Genomic DNA, 21,015 nt, shown 5'->3' on the forward strand with positions numbered 1-21,015 from the left:
TAAGGGGTATAGACTTGTAGTTGCATAGTGCCTTTCTTATGTTGCATAAGCTTGTACCATTTAGTTCCCTTTACTGACATAGGGTATGAAGTAGTTCGTTTCTTTCATGTGAAGAGATCTCATCAGCATTACCTTAAATGTTAGTGGATGAGGGAAATCTGGAATGTTGAGGTGCAGAGCATCTTGCTGATTCAAAAAACTGCATATAAGGGGATATCATATCAGTTTCCTAAGCTTCGTAAGAGTGTAACCAAATAAAAAACATTGTAAAATATATACACACAATTACACACCTGAAATCCACCACACACTTGTTTCAGGCGTTCAAGGACAAATTTTTATTTAATTACAGTCAAGGTGGTGTACCAATCCACAAACAAAAGCATTTTCTAAGTACGTGGTGGGGATGAATTTTGGCATGGGTTCACCAACTCATTAACTGTAACTTGGTTGGAAGAGCCATCAAAACCCAGGAAAGAGAGTGAACAGCATTTACACTTTCCTCCCTGGGGCTTCTGTGGTTCTTCTGAAGCTATGGTGGCAGAATGGGAGAACCCTGTGGAAATTCACCATGAAATCCACATGCATTGATGCTTTGTAATTGTCCTGAGAAAAACCTGTCTTACAGTTGAAATATTTAATAGCTTAAGCATAATAAACGTGTACAACATTCCATCTTCGTATCAGATGTGCATTACTGCTGAGAACCACACTATGAATAATGCAGACTACATTGCAGTATACTTTTATTCAACAATTTGCATTTGTAGTAAATTTCAAAAACGTTACTGTACCTCAAAGGCACCGATGGTGCAGTACAAAGTAAAAAAAAGCATAGAGCAATGTTAAAACAAGAGGCAGCTCTTGAAAAATAATAAAACACTATAACTCTCAATTCTTTCACTTCATAATTATTAGAAACAATGATGTATCCCTGTAACATAAATTTAGTACAACGGTAATCAGTCTCTAATGTGTTAGTCTCTATAAAAGTACCTTTCAGTTCATGCCTTATTACAATTTCCAATAATGGACACGAGATGATGCAAATAATTTTAAAGTTATTCAGTTCTACAAATTTGCACAAATTTTGATGCAATGTTTTAGGTTTATCCAATTGTTAAAATGTCAGGGTGAGTATAGGGAAGTTTGAGATTTATGCTCCAGCAGATTGGACAGCATAAGCAAAATAGCGACAGGTCGTCATTCCTCTTCCTAGTTATAGAATTCAGAGGAGGACAGACTTTGGCCAAATTGATACACACCTATTCTCAACCTTCAACAAGCTACAGTTTAAAGTAGTTTTATTCTGGGGGGATTTTTAATTTTTATATATCTGAGTGAGTGTGACTATTTAAAAGTGTCTAAAATAAAGCATGCCAAAAAAATACAACTGAAGAGAGTCAAGATGGATTGAAAAACCCACTTCGTCAGCTCGAACCAATGGTCTACACCCAAAACCCTACTTTTTTTTCCCCAGATGATTATGGACTTGCTGTGCATGTTTCAGCATTTTGTTTCTTTTTATCTTCCCATTGAAATAATGCAAATCTATATTTGTTTTACTTGCACTAATATTAAAATAAACTATGTTGAAGCAAATGTGCTAGAACAGTAACAGAAGTTATTATGTAGATTGCTGCATTATATTCCCAAGGCCAATACTTGAATATTTATGGCATGAAATTATATTGGGCTATGTAGTGTCTGATTAGGGAGCAGCAACATTAACTTGTTTTTAAAAAGCATAAGGAGCAGACACTCCAATTAGTTGTATGTTCTGCTTAGGAAGTTATTTAAACTATTCCTTCCCCACCCCCTCCTCAAATATTCACGAACTACATATTGTTCTCTGGCCCAATACTCTAGGAACTTTCATCAATTCCAGAAGAAGGTGCATGAAAGTAGCACCCACCTCAGGAAATTTTACTTTTTCCAATCAACGGACTCAAGATCACAAATTAATTGGCCCAGAATTTGCACTTATAATGACGGCGAAACGGTCAGCGCACGCCATCGTTCTGTGTAAAACTATCAGCAATGTCGGGTGTCTGCACGTGCGCAGTTAAACGCGGAAATCCGGAAGTTGCTGTCAGTGATACCTTGCTCCTCCACAGGATGCTCTGTTTCAGTCTTTGCAGATGCAATCAACACAGAATCAGTGATTTGACTTACACTTCAACTTTTTTACGCACTATTCACGCTGTGAAAATCGTTCAATCAGGAGTAACTGAGTTTTTAACACTGTACTAAGTCATAATTATTGCTGAACAACCTCTCTGGCCCTGAAAAACTAATTTTACAAGTGTAGACTCATTCCCTCAGAAGAACATATATAAAAATTGCGTGATACTTTAATTTTTTTTTAGTTTTTCATATTTTAGCTTCTCCCTTAATCCCATGTGTATGTCCTAATCTTTATTTTGCTTTCTGCACAATGATTAAAATGTGAATTTATATTCTATGCTTTTTACTTCCACCTTTGCTGTCTGTGAGAATCTTTCAATCTAATTGGCTGATCAGCCTGCCTGTTGCTGGATGCCACAGATCCCCTATAAATGGCGCCAAATTCAAAGTGATGTTGGAATAGAGGAAATCTGCGCTCCAGAGCCTGCTATATCTGTGGGCAGCTTTTTTTGAAGTCAGCGGTAAGCGCTGTCCCTTCGCCACTGACTGCAAAATCTGAGCCAATATGTAGAGAACTTGAAGCATGTGCCCACATCCTAGCCCTGATGTTTGGTGCCATAGTACACCAACACCCTCCAGCATTCCTTACAGAAGTTGAAACATACTTACCAATTTAGCTACCTAATTAAATGTTGCCACTGTTTCATCATTAACAATCAAAGAAAAGACTTGTGCAGACTGCCTTTATCTAAATCCATGAAGTGATTATTCACAGGCATGTCTATTTCTCAAAACTTTTGTTTGGAACTAGCGCTTTGCAGTTTTACAGACTGAACCCAATACAAATAAAGTTTACAGTGGATTTTTCTTTGAACCTGATATTAAAGCTAGCCAGTACAATTCACATAATATTATTAAATGAGAGCTATGTAATGCATATAATTCTGGTACCAGGTTTATATCCAAATAGATCTGCAACTTTTTGTTTGTCAATACGCCAACCTATAATTCCATGGTTTAAAACAAAATTTCAATAAGCTCCTTAGATGTATCAGCAAGGTTATTCAAATGAGATATGGTAGTCAATAATTTTTTTAATAAAGGTAACTGTGGAATTGATGGAAGGACGGAGGTGTGAAATTTAAAATGGTACTGCTTATATTTACCTATGCTTTTACTCGTTTCGTGCTCATTTTACTGCTGAAGGATTTATTTTATTGAAAAAAATACTGCTTTGTCAACGTAGACTTGATATCAGAAATTTATGAGAACACGACTTTTTTTTAAGAATTGGTATAGACTGTTTTTAAAAAAAAAAAAAAAAAGTGGAACCCCCTCCCCTTACACTCTTCATGGTCAGCTAGTAAAATGGCATAGTTACTACGTAAGATTTAACAACTATCTACAACATATCTCAATTAAACAGCACAATATAAATTCCTTGTTAGCAAACATAAGGTAAACTTTTCAGGCATTATAGTGCATCTACATAATGAAAAGTATTTGTAGAAAATTGCATATCAACATATTATCAAAGGCAGGAACTTAAAACCAGTTAGCCATGAGAATGATCAGTTATAAAATGAAGATTCATGATGTTAAATAGACGCACTATCCAAAGTTATTTATAGGGTATGATTAATTGCACACGCTAATGCATAATTTTCTTGAATGGTATACATAACACTTACATTCTTAACAGAAAACACTTGTGGATGGATTCAGCAACATGTACTTCAGGAACTACACTGGTATTGAACAAGTGGAAAATACATGGGACTTGGAGCATGCAGAGTTTGAAATATCCAGCAGTTAACACTTTTTTATAAAAAAGTCTGAAAATAATAGCCCAGTAGTCAAATTTGTCATGAAGAAAATCATAAAAGTAGAACCTTTGAATACATCCTAATCCATTATATAAAATACATTAAGCAAGGAAAAATAGTTTGCCTAGATCAATTGGGACTCCATAAATGTTTCAATTTCATTGCATTAATTTTACATGAAAGTGGATTTGACTGCAGTTAAAACTTCAGCACAACATTGCTTTTAAACATCTTGGTATACAAATAGCATTTTAATTTACTGAGGAGCATGAGTAAGTATTTACAAAAATGCATTAGGTCATATATGTGCATGCCTACTACAATGCATAATCAATGTGAATCTTCTAAAAGATGATGAATATGATCAGAGAGAAACTTGTGCATTTGATCTACATTGAGCTGACTTTTTAATTATTTCCAGTCTCAAAATGCAGTAAACAAAAAATGTTTCAGGAAGTGGCTTCCTAATTTTCAAATACACGAATGCATAATTTTCTTGAAAGCAAATTTTGTTAAACACACAAAAAAGCAAACTTTGAAATAAGTGTCAAACATCTGGATATTTCAAGTTGACCGTGTGAGTCACTGAACATACCCAATGGCACAGCAGTGGAGAAAGTTGTTGGCACATCTGTGTTAAAGGTATTTGTGTGGCACTTGGTATAGTGGTGCTTTACATTGGGAAAGCCATGAGAATTAAACACTATTATGTCTACTAAAGTTATTCAATACAAGTGAAGTTTCAATTTTACACTGCAGTCTAACACCTGCTAAAAATTCAGAACTGACGAGTCATAACCGTTGCATTAGATCAAAAACCAATGCAACAGCAGTTATATAGTTGAGAAGCAATTTTAAATTTCTATTAGAATTCTTTGAATAATAGGGTAATTAAAATATCCATGATTATAAATCAAAACAGATTAGGAGTCCCCATACTGCTGTGTACATCACTGTATATAGGTACAAAGTTCTGTTCATATGGATTCAACTCATTTAGTAATATCAGAAATCTAGTTAGTACACGTGATGGTTTTATGAAATTAATAACTCTTGTATCATTCATATCTTTGGATGGTGATCATGTGCTCCACTTTCCATCACTTCTTGCAGTTTTGCCAGAATCCACTGGGAAAACAAAATGTTATGATATATTTAATTTTTAAAAATCAGTGTTTAAATTTGTGCATATATTTTGCCAATACCATTTACACATAAACTGCTGTTGCTGCTTATGATAACAAAAGTAATTTAATTGAACACAGATTTCCAGTGTCTGTGTTTTTTCTTTATAATGACAATTCTAAACTATTAAGCCTATTGCAGCTATGTTAGTGTGTTACAGCCCCAACATAACATGCACAGTGTATTTTACCCACATTTCCCATAAATGCCCAATTTCAGCCATTTTACTGCAGAGACTGAATTACATCAGATGCTTCCCAACAGAAGGGAGGGAAAATCAGAGGGTGCTTTTCTTGCACATATCTTAATATATCCTGTTTAAGAGAAACTTGGAGGCTCACTTTCTCAACCAGCATAATACTGCCAGCCTCAAATAAGAGAAAGGACAGAAAACACTTTAAAAAGAGTTGCCTTTAATAAGAATGAGTTTAAACATGACTACTACTACTAAACAAATGGATCTTTTTAACTAGTGGAAAAAATAAGTTAAATGTGCTAGTCTTATCTGTCATAAGATTTGTTCCATGGATTAAGAAAGCACAGTTGGAAGGGGTAGGGTAGACCCAGCTGCCATCACTCTGATCAAGGGTACTTGTGGTAGTTGAGTTAAGCCAGGCTGCTTTTTCCCCTGTAATGTAGTGTTGCACTTGGCAATCACACTGTCATAATCTACAGAATATACACCAGTACTATAGGCGTACTTCCAATATGTGAAGGTGTACTACTTTTCTCCTTTGTTGGATAGTTTAAAAAAAATTACAGTGTAATTTTTTATAACTGGATCATTAATTGTTAAAAGTTTGCCTGTTTCAACTGTGTTTCTTGGGTAAAAAAAAAAGTGAAAGTTAGAAAACTGGATCATGAAGTCACACTTGCTGGGTAACCACTGCCAGAAAATGTGTAGCTGATTAAAAATATTTCCAGCACGGTGGCATAGTGGTTAGCACTGTTGCCTCACAGCGCCAGGGACCCGGGTTCGAATCCGGCCTCGGGCGACTGTGTGGAGTTTGCACATTCTCCCCGTGTTTGCGTGGGTTTCCTCCGGGTGCTCCGGTTTCCTCCCACAGTCCAAAGATGTGCAGGTTAGGTTGATTGGCTATGATAAATTGACCCTTAGTGTTAGGGGGATTAAATACGTGGGGTTACGGGGATAGCGTGGGATATGTGTTGGTGTAGGGGTTACGGGGATCGGGTGGGATATGTGTCGGTGCAGGCTCGATGGGCTGAAATGGCCTCTATCTGCACTGTGGGGTTTCTGTGATTTCTGTGAATCTTACAGCACAGAAGGTGGCCATTCCTATGCCTGTGCCAGCTCTTTGAAAGAGGTATCCAATTAGTGCCACTCCCCTGCTCTTTCTCCGTAGCCCAGCAAATGTTTTCTTTAAGTTTTTATCAATTCCCTTTTGAAAGTTACTATTGAATCTGCTTCCCCTACCCTTTCAGGCAGTGCATTGCAGATCATAATTTGCTGCATAAAAACATTTCTCTTCCTCTCCCCAATGGTTCTTTTGCCAATTAAAATCTATGTGCTCTAGTTACCAACCCTCCTGCCACTGGAAACAATTTCTCCTCCTTTAAACCCTTCATAATTTTGAACACTTCTATTAAATTTTCCCTTACCTTTTCTGCTCCAAGGAGAATAATCCCAGCTTCTCTTGTCTCTCCCTATAACTGAAGTCCCTCAACCCTGGTATCGTTCTAGTAAATCTCTGCATTCTAAAGCCTCGACATCCTTCCTAAAGTGTGGTACTCGGAATTGGACACAATACTCCAGCTGAGGCTTCACTAATGATTTATAAAGGTTTAGCATAATCTTGCGTTTGTACTCTATGCTTCTTCTATTTATAAAGCCATGGGTCCTGTATTCTTTTTAACAACTTATCTTATCACCTTCAAAGATTTGTGTATGCGAACCCCAGGTCTCTATCTTCATGCAACCCCTTTGACTCTCCTCATTCTTCCTTTCAAAACGTGAAATAATGACATTACATGACTGTGGGTAATCAAGATTCAATCTGTGTTATTTATCTACCCTACCCTCTTCAAAGATCACACACTAGGGTAGCTACAACACTCCTTTCAGCTTGATGACTCCCAATTTTGAATTCTTAAGATTTAATTGGCACGCAGTCAGGTTTCATTGGGGAGAGGCGAGGAAGTTTTCCAGTTTCAGACATGCCCCCAAAAGGAGCAGGCCAAAAAAAAAGCAAATTTGAAGTGGAAGAAATGGCTGATGAGCTTACAAATCACTGATTTAATAGAGTTCACTACTTCAAGAATGAATGGGTAATGATGAAAATGGTGTACAGCCATGTCAAACAAGATAATTCAATACCTTTGCATCATCTTCAGATTTGAAATTCACAATTTTTCCATATTCTTTAGCATGGAATACAGACTTGACACGTTCCTTTCAGAAAAAGTAGAGAATGTTAGTTGAGGAAAAATAATCCACTCATTAGAAACTTGGTTAAAAAATGTCAAGTTGCCTGTAAAAGTTGACACTCTCTAATTTCACTTTACAACAACAACTTACATTTATATTAAAAAGCAAAATACTGCAGATGCTGGAAATCTGAAATAAAAACAAAAAATACTGGAAATACTCAGGTGGTCATCGACCTGAAATGTTAACTCTGTTTCTCTCTCCACAGATATTGCCTGACCTAAGTATTTCCAGCATTTTCTCTTTCTATATCTGTATTTATATAGTGTCTTTAATTTAGTAAAATATCCCAAGGCACTTCACAGTAGCGTAATCAGACAACATTAACATCAGCCAAAGAAGTAGATATTGGGACACGTGACTAACAGCTTGGTCAAAGAGGCAGGTTATAAAGGAGGTGGAGAGGCAGCGAGGTTTAGGGAGTGAATTCCAGAGCTTAGGACCTAGATGGCTGAAGGTTCGCAGAGGTTTGTAGGGCTGGAGGAGGTTACAGAGATCGGGAGGGTGAAGCTGTGAACACAAGGATGAGAATTTTTAAATCGAGGCGTTACCAGAACGAACGCCAATGTAGGTCAGTGAGCACAGAGGTCATGGGTGAATGAGACTTGGTGAGTGTTAGGATATGGGCAGCAGAGTTTTGGATGAGTTTAAGTTTATAGAGGGTGAAAGATGGTAGGCTGGCCAGGAGAGCATTGTAATAGTCAAGTCTGGAGCTAACAAAAGCAGCAGATGGCCTGAGGCAGGGGTGGAGACAGGTGATTAGAGGTGGAAGTAGGCAGTCTTGGTGATAGAGAGGATACAGGATCAATAGCTCAACTCAGGGTCAAATAGGACACCAAAGTTGCAAACAGTCTGGTTCAGCCTAAGACAAGGCCAGGCAGTTGGATGGAATTGGTGCCTAGGAAAGAGAGTTTGTGGGGCCAAAGACAATGGCTTTGGACTTCCCAATGTTTAATTGGAGGACGGGATGTCGGACAAGCATTCTGACAACAGAGGCAGTGGAGGGATCGAGCGAAATGGTGGTGAGGTAGAACTGGGTATTGTCAATGTTCATCTATAACTTGATGTGTTTTGGGATGATGTCCCTGAAAGGCAGATCATTCAGACTTGAGAGTTAGTGGTGCAGGAGTGGGAAGAGAATCCATTGCAGGAGATTCTCTGGTTACAACTGGATAGGTTAAGAGTGGAACCAGGTGAGTACAGTCCTACTCAGCCGGACAATGGAGGAGAGGCACTGCAGGAAGGTGTGGTCAACCCTGTCGGGTCGAGAGGATGACACCACACCCCCATAAGGTTGTCATTTGTGACTTTGATTAGGGTTGTTTCAGTGCTGTAGCAGGAGTGGAAACCTGATTGGAGAGGTTCAAATATAAAGTTGCGGGAAAGATGGGCACGGATTTGGGAGGCTTATTCAGAGACTTTGGAGAGGGGCCAAGGGAAGGGATGTTGTGTGGTTAGCAGTTTGGTGGGATTAGGGTCAGGGGAGTACATAAGAAATAGGAGCTGGAGTAGGCCATTTGACCCTTCGAGCCTGCTCCGCCATTCAGCAAGATTATGGCTTATCTTCTACCTCAACTCCACCTTCCCACATTATTTTTTAAAATTTGTTTATGGGATGCGGGCGTCGTTGGCAAAGCCAGCATTTATTATCCATCCCTAATTACCCTCGAGAAGGTGGTGGTGAGCTGCTGCCTTGAACCGCTGCAGTCCGTGTGGTGAAGGTACTCCCATAGTGCTGTTAGGGAGGGAGTTCCAGGATTTTGACCCAACGACGATGAAGGATCGGTGATATAAAGTCAGGATGGTGTGTGACTTGGAGGTGGTGGTGTTCCCATGTGCCTGCTACCCTTGTCCTTCTAGGTGGAAGAGGTCGCAGGTTTGGGAGGTGCTGCCGAAGATGCCTTGGCAAGTTGCTGCAGTGCATCTTGTAGATGGTACACACTGCAGCCACGGTACGCCGGTGGTGGAGGGAGTGAATGTTTGAGGTGGTGGATGGGGTGCCAATTAAGCGGGCTGCTTTGTCCTGGATGGTGTCGAGCTTCTTGTGTTGTTGGAGCTGCACTCATCCAGGCAAGTGGAGAATTCCATCACACTCCTGACTTGTGCCTTGTAGATGGTGGATTATCCCCATATCCCTTAGTTCCCAAAAATGTATCAATCTCTGTCTTGAATGTACTCAATGACTACCCCAGAGAGCTGTGGATGCTCAGAGAATTCCAAAGATTCACAACCCTTTGAGTGAAGAAATTTCTCCTCACCTCTGTCCTAAATGGCTGACCCCTTATTCTGAGACTGTGATCTCGTGTTCTAGATTCCCCAACCAGGGGAAACATTTTCTCAACATTAACCCTATCAAGCCCCTTAAGAATTTTATATGTTTCAATTAGATCACCTCTTATTCTTCTAAACTCTAGGGAATATAGGCCGAGTCTACTCAATCTCTCCTCATAGAGCAATCCCCCTCATCCCAGGAACCAGTCTACTGAACCTTTGCTGCACTCACTCCAAGGCAAGTATGTCTTTCCTTAGGTAAGGAGACCAGAACTGTACACAGAATTCCAGGTGTGGCCTCACCAATGTCCTGCAAAATTGTAGTAAGACTTCTTTACTCTTCTACTCTAATCCCTTTGTAACAAAAGCTAACATACCATTTGCTTTCCTAATTGCTTGCTGTACCTGCATGTTACCTTTGTTATTCTTGTGCAAGGACACCCAGGTCCCTCTGAATGCAAACATTTCCCAGTCCCTCACCATTCAAAAAATATTCTGCTTTTTTGTTTTTCCTACCCAAGTGGATAACTTCACATTTCCCCATATTGTATTCCATTTTCTATCTTCTTGCCCACTCAGTCAACCTAGCCTCTTTGTGTCCTCACAGCTTACTTTCCCACCTAACTTTGTATCACCAGCAAACTTGGAAACATTACACTCAGTCTCTTCATTTAAGTAATTAATATAGATTGTAAATAGCTGAGGCCCAAACACTGACCCCGCTAGTTATAGCCTGCCAACCCAAAAAGTCCCATTTATTCCTACTCTCTGTTTTCTGTCCATTAACCAATTCTCAATCCATGCTAATATTACCCCCAATCCCATGAGTCCTAATTTTATGTAATAACCTCTTGTGTGGCACCTTATCGAATGCTTTTTGAAAATCCAAATATACTACATCCACTGGTTCCCCTTTATCCGTCCTACAAGTTGACTCTGTCTAATCATATTCCAATTTTCTAAGCGCCCTGTTACCACGTCCCTAATAATAGATTCTAGCATTTTGCTTACTACTGATGTCAGGCTAACTGGCCTATAGTTCCCCGTTTTTTTCTCTTCCTCCTTTCTTAAATAGCGGGGTTATGTTTGCTACCTTCCAATCCTTGGGGACTGTTTTAGAATCTAGGGAATTCTGGAAGATTAATACCAGTGTATCTGCTATCTCTGCAGCTACCTCTTTTAAAACCCTAGGATGCAAGTTGTCAGGTCATGGGGATTTGACGCCACTTCATCCCAGTAATATGTCTTTACTTATACTGATTTCTTCAAGTTCCTCATTCTCTCTAGACCCTTGGTTCCCCATTATTTCCAGAATGTATCTGTCTTCACCGTAGAAGACACAAAAAACAAAGTATTTGTTTGATGTGTCTGCCATTTCCTTATTGCCCATTATAATTTCTCTTGTCTCTGCCTCTAATGGGCTCATGTTTACTTTCACTAATCTCTAACTATTATAGATATATATATCTATAGAAACGTTTACAATCTGTTTTTATGTCTCTTACTAATTTACTCTCTCTCTTTCCTTATTAATTCCTTGGTCCTCCTTTGCTGAATTCTAAAATCCTCCCAATCCTCAGGCTTACTATTTTTGGCAACATTATAAGCCTCTTCCTTTGATCTAATGTTATCTTTAACTTCTCTTGTTAGCCATGGTTGGACCACTTTTCCTGTGGGATTTTTGTGCCTTAAAGGAATGTATATTTGTTGTAAATTATGTATTAATTCTTTAAATGCTAGCCATTACTAGCATGAGTAGAATGTGATTCATGGACAAGATGGGTTTTAAGAGGACATGAGGGGAGATTGGAGAAAAGCTAGGGGAAAATGTGGGTTCTGGACTAGGGCAGGAGGGAACCTTGGGGGAAGTTTGGAATGTGGCTGAGGCAGCTGACCCGATGGCCTCAGTCCTACGTATTGTAACAATTATGATATACCTGTACATGTGTGCTATTGAACAGGGTATAATAATTTAAATTGTTCACTATTACTGAAATGGCAGTAATTTTGGGTTATGTTCAGAGTTATGGTCTATTAAGAATCATGAATTACAATGGATAGTTTTATAACTGCTGGAATATCTGGAGAATATGACCACAACTACAAGTCAAGCCTCTTATATCAGAGGTAACAGTCAAAGACCATTTTGAATGTATTGTTACAGTTTACTGATGATAGTTAGGTATATGTAAAACAAAGCATTTTTTCCAAGTTAATGAACACTTGTTTTTCTTTCTCATTTCTTCAACAGTGTAGTCATCAACAATGCAAATAGAAATAAGACTGACTTCCAAACATTCACTTACTTTGGCTTCAATACGTAACCTCCTTCCATTAACAATGAAAGGCTCTTTAGTGAATTCCTCAAAGCTGTACTGCCATTCACAGGTCAACTGCCCAAATGTTCCTTGTGTTACAAAAAAGATACCACTGGAAAATAAAATTTGGTGCAATAAGATGAACAAAGGGCACCAAACAATATTGAGCTTTAATAGCATCCAAAGGTTGTTTCATTTCATCACAGTGGAGACTTGAACAGGTAGCCTGGAATTTACATTAAAGTTTTTATTGAAATGATTTTAGTGGCGCAAAGCATTAATGAATGCACAGGCTGGCTCATGCTCAGGAGGCTTCCCTCTAGAGCGGAATCAACTTGGCCTAATTGGGTGACGGGGAGGAATAGAGAATTAAAAAAACACCACTCTCATGCACCTCTACTGACTTGCTCAGAGCAACCAGTTTAATAACAAAGCACATCACCTGCCTCTTGGCAGATTAGTGCTGCATGACATCCAAAGTATTTTGTTAAGGGCACTTCTGCCTCTAAAAGAACCATTTGAAAAATGGTGGTGGATATACTGATAAACAAGCTGTACTGCAATTCTCAAGTTTAAAATATATCCTTCTCATATATATTCCCCTCCTTCTGTTGGGTGCCACTGCACCATGGTTAGTTTTGGCTTTTTATGTTAAGCTACTATTTTCCTTGACTTCAGTGTCACTGACCACTCCCTTAAGTTGACCTCATCCTCTATGAATCAGAGTATACCTCTACCTGCCCAGTATCTTGGTAGAAGTATCAAGACCCAGGGATTGAACAGAGAATCCTTCTCCTGGGTTACTGGAGTATATCATGTGCAACCCAATGATCAATGATCTCGATGAAAGAATAAGCTTTCTACCACATGGTGGCTTAAGTTATAAACCAACAGACACAATGGGCCAGAAATTAGGATCGGGTGCTTGCCGCGTGTGCAAGCCCCCGATGTGCACTCACCCAGCGCGCCGACATCTGAAGCCTGGGCCTGCTTGGAATTCCTGTCACTGGCCCGGTTCAGATGTCGGCGCGATGTGCTTGCCTGATCCAGCAGCGTAGTTAGTGCGATGTGCCGGCTGGGATCAGGTGAGCACTCTGCAGCCAATCAGGGGAGGGGAAACTTCATTCATGAGTTTGATAGTAAAGACTGTCAAACTCATGAAAAGTACGGGCGCCCAAAAGACTAGTTTAACTTTAAATAAAATTTAAAAAAACATCCCAATAATTAAACTATAAATAACTTTTAAACAATTAATAAAATTTTTGAAAAAAATAATTTTTTACAAAATCGGGTCTAAAAATAAACTTACCTTACTGTAAAGTCCTTAAAAACAATGAAGCTGTGGAAAAAATGTAATAATTTTAAATAATAGACCACTTACCTTCAAGAATCCACTCCTTACACCTTTTTATATGTGTAAAAAGTTCAGGCCCTTGCACACGCGCAAACCTGTCAAAAAGAAGGAATTTCAATGCGTGCGCGCAGGGCCTCTGAACCCCTTGGAGGAAATGCCGGTTTCCTGCGCATGCGCTGTGCATGTTGAAATCCGGCACTTCCAACGGGCCCACGCATGAGTACCCCGTCCGTACTCACATGTTGGGACTGGAATTACTGGCCCATTTATTTAACATTAAATAGGTAAATGAACAGTACTGCGTACAAGTATATTTACAGTAACTACAAACTTTCTTCTTCCTACAATGTCAAGACAACAAAGATGCCTTGCTCTGTCTCCAAACAAAAAATTGATCCTTGAAATATGGAATCATGGATTTAGTTTATTGCTGTTCATTTCAGCATCACTAATGAGCTGATATATTTTGAATATATCTGAAGAAAAAGAAATTACACTTCCTCAAGTACATCAGATGCTCAGCATACAGGTTTTCAAACGGTGCCTGTGTACACAAATACAGCTGCCACTTTCAGTACGATTCAAAGATGTCTTTCAAGGTGTCTGTATACCCAGCTGAGGTGACAAGATGACCAAATTGAATATAGTGACTCCTAAGCAGAATGATGTCAAGTAATGATTCTTATGAATAATGCATCGGACCTGTTTATATCTAAGATTGTAATGTATATTTTCTACAGCTTTAAAAATCAGCTAACAGTACAACAACTTGCATTTATATAGTGCCTCATTAAATATTTGGAAGACCAAAGCCATTGTCTTCGGTCCCTGCCATAAACTCCATTCCCTAGACGCTGACTTTAAGAGTAAAACATCCCAAGGTGTTTCACAAAAGCGATTAGCAAACAAAATTTGACACCGAGCCACATAAAGAGATACAGGTGACCAAAATCATTGTCAAATCAGTATGTTTTAAGGAGCACCTTAAAGGAAGAGAGAGAGGTGGAGAGGTTTAGGCAGGTAATTCTAAAGTTTAGGGCCTAGGCAACTGAAAGCACAGACGCCAATGTGGAGCAAAGAAAATCAGGGATGTACAAGAGGCCAGAATTGGAGGAGAGCAGAGATAATGGGAGGGTTGGGGGAGGGAGAGACCATGGAGGGATTTGAAAACAAGCATGATCATTTTAAAATTGAGGTGTTGCAAGACCAGAAACCAATGTACATCAGTGAGCACAGGGGGTGACGGGTGAACGGGACTTGGTGCAAGTTAGTATAGGGGCAGCAGAGTTTTGGCTGAGCTGAAGTTTACAGAGGGTGCAAGTTAGGAGGCCGGTCAGGAGAGCATTGGAATAGTCAAGTCTAAAGGCATGGATGAGGGTTTCAACAGTAGACCAGATGAGGCAGGGGCGGAGGCGTGCAATGTTACAGAGGTGGAAGTTGTTGGTCTTGGTGATAGCTGAACTTCCAACCCCATAACCTGAGTGTCAAATAGGATGCCAAAGTCTGGTACAGCCTCAGACAGTGACCAGGGATGGAGTTGGTGTCTAGGAAACAGAATTTGTGGTGGGGAGCGAAGATAATGGCTTCGATCTTCCAAATATTTAATGGGAGGAAATTTTTGCTCATGTCAGACAAGCAGTGTGACAAATCAGAGGCAGTAGAGGGGTCGAGAGGGGTGGTGGTGAGGTAGAGCAGGGTGTCGTCAGCGTACATGTGGAACAGATGTCATGTTTTTGAATGATGTCGCTGAGGGACAGCATGTAGTTGAGAAATAGGAGGGGGTCCAAGGATAGATCCTTGGGGAACTCCAGAGCAATGTTCCCTTTAAGCTGCGCGGCACTCTGGAGGTCCCACACAGCCAGCTCCCTAGCTTTCAAATGGAAAAAACAGCACATGCACGGAATTTTGAAGGGGCCGCGCGGCCCCCCCAAAAAATGAGTGGATACATTGCTCCAGAGGTAATGATTCGGGAGCAGGAAGAGTAGTCATTGCAAGTGATTCTCTGGCTACGACTAGATATATAGGAACGGAACCAGGCGAGGGCAGTCCCACCCCGATGGACAACGGAGGAGAGGTGTTGGAGGAGGATGGTGTGGTCAACCGTGTCAAAAGCTGCAGACAGGTTGAGAAGGATGAAGAGGGTTCGTTTACCACAGTGACTTAGGATGTTATTTGTGACTTTAATAGGGCCATTTCAGTGCTATGGCAAGGTGGAGATCCGATTGGAGGGGTTCAAACACGGAGTTCCAGGAAAGTTGAGCACGGATTTGGGGGGTGACAATATGTTCAAGGGCATTGGAGATGGGACGGTAGTTTGCAAGGACAGAAGGGTCAAAGTGGGTTTTCTGAGGAAGTGAGGTGATGATGGCAGATTTGAAGGGGGGGTGGGTAGTAACTGAGAATAGGGAACTATTAACAATATCAACTAACGTGGAAGCCAGAAAGGGATATTGGATGGTCAGCAGTTTGATGGGAACAGAGTGAAGGGAGCAGGAGGTGGGTCTCATGGACAAGATGAGCTCAGAGAGGGCATGAGGGGAAATAAGAGAGAAACTAGAGAACGATGCGAGTTCAGGGCTAGTGCAGGGGGAAACCTGAGACGAAGTTTGGCCCAGTGGGTTAAGGGAAGGGAGGGCAGAGGCAGCTGAATGGATGATCTGAATCGTAGTGACAAAGAAGTCCAAGAGCTCCTCGCACTTGTTGCAGGTGAGGTTGGAGGGGGCAGGTGGAGAGGGTTTTAAGGAATAATAACAGAAAATGCTGGAAAAACTCAGCAGGCCAGGCAACATCCGTGGAGAGAGAAATAGAGTCAACGTTTTGGGTCGAAACCCTTCTACAGAACTGACAGAAAAGGCAGGAAATGAAACAAAAGGCAGTTTGGGGGAGGGGATGAAATAAGAGACATTAAGAGATATTCAAGGTGAGACGAGATAGTAATAGGATAGATAAAGAAACAGACAATGGCTCTAAATTAAGTGTGAAATGCGCTGGCAGAGTGAAAGACAGCTGCCATGTGGGAGAGAGAGGAAAAAAAAGGAAAAGCCACAAACCAAAAGTGTGGATTAAAAATATAATAGGGGCCAAGGTTATGATCTGAAGTTGTTGAACTCGATATTGAATCCGGAAAGCTATAAAGTGCCTAATCGGAAGACGAGGTGCTGTTCCTCGAGTTTAGGGTGAGCTTCCGTGGAACAATGCAAGAGGCCGCAGACGGTGAGGTCTGAGTGGGAATGGAACGGTGAATTGAAATGACAGGTGACCGGAAGCTCGGGGTCATCCTTATGGACTGAACAGAGGTGTTCCACAAAACGGTCACCCAATCTGCGTTTAGTCTCCCCAATGTAGAGGAGACCACATCGTGAGCAGCGAATACAGTATACTAGATTGCAAGAAGTACAAGTAAATCGCTGTTTCACCTGGAAGGGGTGTTTGGGGCCCTGGACAGTGGGAAGGGGGGAGGTATATGGGCAGGTGTTGCATCTCCTGCGCTTGCACGGGAAGGTGCCAGGGGAAGGGGTGCTGGGGTTGATAGAGGAGTGGACTAGGGTGTCTCGGAGGGAGTGGTCCCTACGGAATGCTGAAAGGGGAGGGGAAGATGCATTTGGTGGTGGGATCATGTTGGAGGTGGCGGAAATGGCGGAGGATGATCCGTTGAATGTGGAGGCTGGTGGGGTGAAAGGTGAGGACACGGGGAACCCTATCGTGGTTCCGGGAGGGGCAGGGGTGAGGGCTGAAGTGTGGGAGATAGAATGGACCCGGTCGAGGGCTGTATCAACCACGGTAGAGGGGAATCCTCGGTTGAGGAAAAAGTGTGGAAGGTGGCATCGTAGGATTTTAAGGAGATGGTTTGTTGTGCAGAAGAGAAGACGGGGGTTTTCTTTGCATTCTAGGATGATCCTGGAATATTGAGCAGTTTTGGCAGAGGAGAGCCGGATCTTATAGTGCTTTATGTGGTCCAGCCAGATCTGAACAATTAAACCAGTTACCCACCATTAACATTCAAATCTGCAATCCTTGGATTAAGGGAGTGGAAAAGTGGGCTGTACCTGGGGGAACAACCAGGCTATGAGAGAGTAAAGGTTGTAATTCCTGGGATGAGAGGGTTGTCCTATGAGGAGAGATTGTGTAGAATGGGCCTATACTCTCTGGAGTTTAGAAGAATGAGAGATGATCTCATTGAAACATAAGATTCTAAGGCTGGACAGGATAGATGCTGAGAGGTTGTTTCCCCTGGCTAGAGAGTCTAGAACGAGGGGGCATAGTCTCGGGATAAGGGGTCGGCCATTTAAGATTAAGATGAGGAGGAATTTCTTCACAGAGGGTTGCGAATCTATGAAACATTCTAACCCAAAGTGCCATGGATGCTGAATCATTGAGTATATTCAAGGCTGGGATAGATAGATTTTTGGACTCTAGGGGAATCAAGGGATATGGAGATCGGATGGGAAAGTGGAGTTGAGGTCGAAGATCAGCCATGATCTTACTGAATTGCAGAGCAGGCTCGAGGAGCCATATGGCCTACTCCTGCTCTTATTTCTTATGTTCTTAATAGGGACAAGGGCATCAAAGGTGGAGGTGAGGGTGTGATTCATCAGATCGGGAGCTGTAGAAATGCTGTGGTGAATGAAGGGCCAACGGCTGGACAGTTGGGAATTTGAAAGTGCATTTTAAGTGACTTGGGGGAGAGTTTTACCAGAGGCGAACATAGAAGGAAGTGGGGATTGGATGGGGAAGGGGATGTGAGTGGAGAAGGATACAAGGAAGTGATCAGAGATGGCCTTATCTGTGATTGACAGAATGGGAGTAGAGAGATCACGTGAGATGGCAAGGTCGAGGGGGTTGCCGTGAGTATGGGTAGGCGAGTTTATATGGAGGGAGAAAAGGTCAGTGAACTCAGAGGACAGAGGGCATGATGAGTTGAGATGGAGGTTGAAATCACCATGGATGAGAAGTTGCTTGGTGCAGAGGCTGAGTGAGGAAAGCATTGAAGATATCTCGGTGAGAAGCCTGGCATGGTACTTGGGTAGGTGGTAGAGATCGAGGATTTTTAAGGAGGCAGGAGGCGCGAGACGTGAAATAAGTTGAGACTGTTCAAAAGAGAAGGTGCCAGAGGATTAGGGAGACTAAGGTGTGATGTGGTAATAAGGGCCAAACTGCCACCACAGCAGTCTGGACGGGGCAACTGGTTAAAGGTATAGCCAGGCGGGGAGGCTTCAGTGAGGGTGAGCCAAGTTTCCGTCAAGGCCATGGCGATGCAATCATCCACAGTAAGCTCGTGGATGGCAAGGGCCTTGCTCACAAGTGAATTGACATTCTGAAGGGAGATATGTGGAAAGGGGCAATGATAGCTAATCCACCGGCAGAGTCCACAGGGTCAGTGATGGGAAGGACGTTGGCAAGATTAGCCCCCAGAGTGCACGCTGGGCACCAATCTGTGAGAGCTCCAATCTTAGAGCAAAACAAAGATTTTTAAAAAGTTACAATCAAAGGAGCTTACCCACTTCCTGGTTCGCTGTGAGAATTCTGAATTTTGATTGGCTGCTTAGATAGCTTGTTGACATCGTAGCAGCTTTTTGCTGGGATTCCCCATTAACTTGCATTGAACTTCTTGCCAGAGAGATAGCTAGATCTTTGTGCGAAGCTTACTTCGGGGCCAGTGGCGAATGCCTTTGCCGCTGACCGCAAATTACGGGCCACTATGTTATAAAAGCTGAAGTAACCATTTTAAACCTCTACCTAAAATGGATTATTTAGAAATGCAGTAACTGACAAAAATGAAGCATTTTTGCCCCTGATCTATTACCTATTGGATTTGTTATTGTTGACCACAGTACACACAGAGCAGATATCTGAGGGAACTTTGCAAACTGGACAGAATATACATTACAGCCTGGGATGTAAATGGGTCATTTCAGGTTCATTTTTCTTTAGAAGCATTTCTGACTCCTTTATGTTAGCAGTAATTGTATTCAAATTTGGTCAGCTTAACACTTTGGTCAGGCTCAGAACTTTACTGTGCATAGCAGATGTACATAGTAAACATGTGAATAGCTGTTGACCTAATGCAATTATGAGATAGTTGTCAAATACCCTTTACTTCAGTGCATCTTCAAAGGATGTTGAATGATGTGCTAATCAGCAGTCAGTCTGAAGCCAAGAGAGACGTTACCAAATCAGTGGCTCCATGGTACAATTTTGCCATAAAAGAAGTGAGTTATTGTGTTTCGTGTTTCAAGGATCAATTTTATGTTGGTGGTTAGTTCAGGAGAAGCATCTTTGTTATTTTGACATTGCAAATGCAATAGCAAAGTTTGTAATTACCGCAAATATACGATTTGTACCAAATACTGTTCATTTACCTGCTAAACGTTAAATACATTTGTCTATTGATTTATAGCCTGAACCTTAGTCCAATAGCGTGTACATTCTTCCGCTGGATGTAGTGGTGGATGACATATTCCAGTAAACTGGAATGCAGTGGCGAGGATTTTCTGTTCAATCCTTGGATCTTGTGGCATTTACTTAGGTTTGGACAGCTAAAGACACACTTTAGTTTGTAGGAGATGGGAGTGGTCATTCACTTTGATCCCAAATAGCACATCTAGCATAAAAACTTAAAAACCTAACAGTAACTTCACACCATAGATTTGGAATCTTTCAAATGCACAGTTCAAATGAAGTTTGATTACAAAGACACAGTCCTTGCATTAGGTGAGCAGAATAATAATGGTCAATGTGGGAAATTTTCTTTATGCCTTTTTTCAGCATTATTTGATTCTGAATATTTAATCAGTACCAAAAGGTTTGGAAATCAAAATGTTAAATGTGGTCCAAAAATTTATCACCACAATTCTCAAAATAGATTTTCCAAACCCCTGTAATCGCTTACAATCTTACCTTTTTGTAATCATAAACAAGTCCGAGTCATTAATCATTTTGTGGCCAAAGTACTTGTATTTCGCAAATCTCCCATTTTCAATTTTCTAGGAGAAAAGACAGGTGGTAAAACCAAAACTTGATTTAAAAAAGTATATTTTCCCTTTAGCTGCATTATAAAATAATGGAACTATGACTGCAGTAAGAAACAATTTAATTACCTTACTTAAACATGATATTAAAGTAAAATGTAACAATTAATTTGTTTTATAACATTTACAAACAGCTCAAGTTGATGACCATTGCACAAATAACCAGACAGAAAAGATTGAATCTCAGCCTTGGCTAACATTCAAACTCAACTATCCTTCAACTATGTCTCAGCCTGGCTGCTAGAGGGGACACTTTGCAGTATAAACAATTCCATCTCCAGGGAGAGATTAACCTTAAATAACTGTAATGATTAAAACAGACCGACAGTAGCACACCTTGTGTCAGCTAAACACAGCTAAATTAATGAAGATCACAGTGGAGAAATTGTGACAGTACAAGGTACTTAGAAGTTGAAGAAATAAAAGTTTAAAAGGAAAACAGTAGTGACCATAAGCTGTT

General features: G+C 40.8%; 1 protein-coding gene across 4 annotated transcripts in view; it reads right to left on the minus strand.

Annotated features, from left to right (window-relative positions):
- Positions 1-729: 729 nt before the first annotated feature.
- The window catches only part of vps13a (vacuolar protein sorting 13 homolog A), a 631,135-nt gene continuing 610,849 nt past the window's right edge, over positions 730-21,015 (minus strand). For all 4 annotated transcript variants that reach the window (XM_085985825.1, XM_085985842.1, XM_085985834.1 and 1 more), the window contains 4 exons: positions 20,425-20,510; positions 12,162-12,285; positions 7,474-7,548; positions 730-5,081 (listed from right to left, as the gene is read on the minus strand). In XM_085985825.1, the coding sequence (XP_085841951.1) occupies positions 5,016-5,081; positions 7,474-7,548; positions 12,162-12,285; positions 20,425-20,510 (351 nt within the window). In that variant the 3' untranslated portion in view covers positions 730-5,015. The remainder of the gene's footprint in view (positions 5,082-7,473; positions 7,549-12,161; positions 12,286-20,424; positions 20,511-21,015) is intronic.

This window comes from Somniosus microcephalus, chromosome 1 (assembly GCF_052327205.1).
Source record: "Somniosus microcephalus isolate GS21.2 chromosome 1, FLI_Smic_1.0, whole genome shotgun sequence".
Classification (NCBI taxonomy): Eukaryota; Metazoa; Chordata; class Chondrichthyes; order Squaliformes; family Somniosidae; genus Somniosus; species Somniosus microcephalus.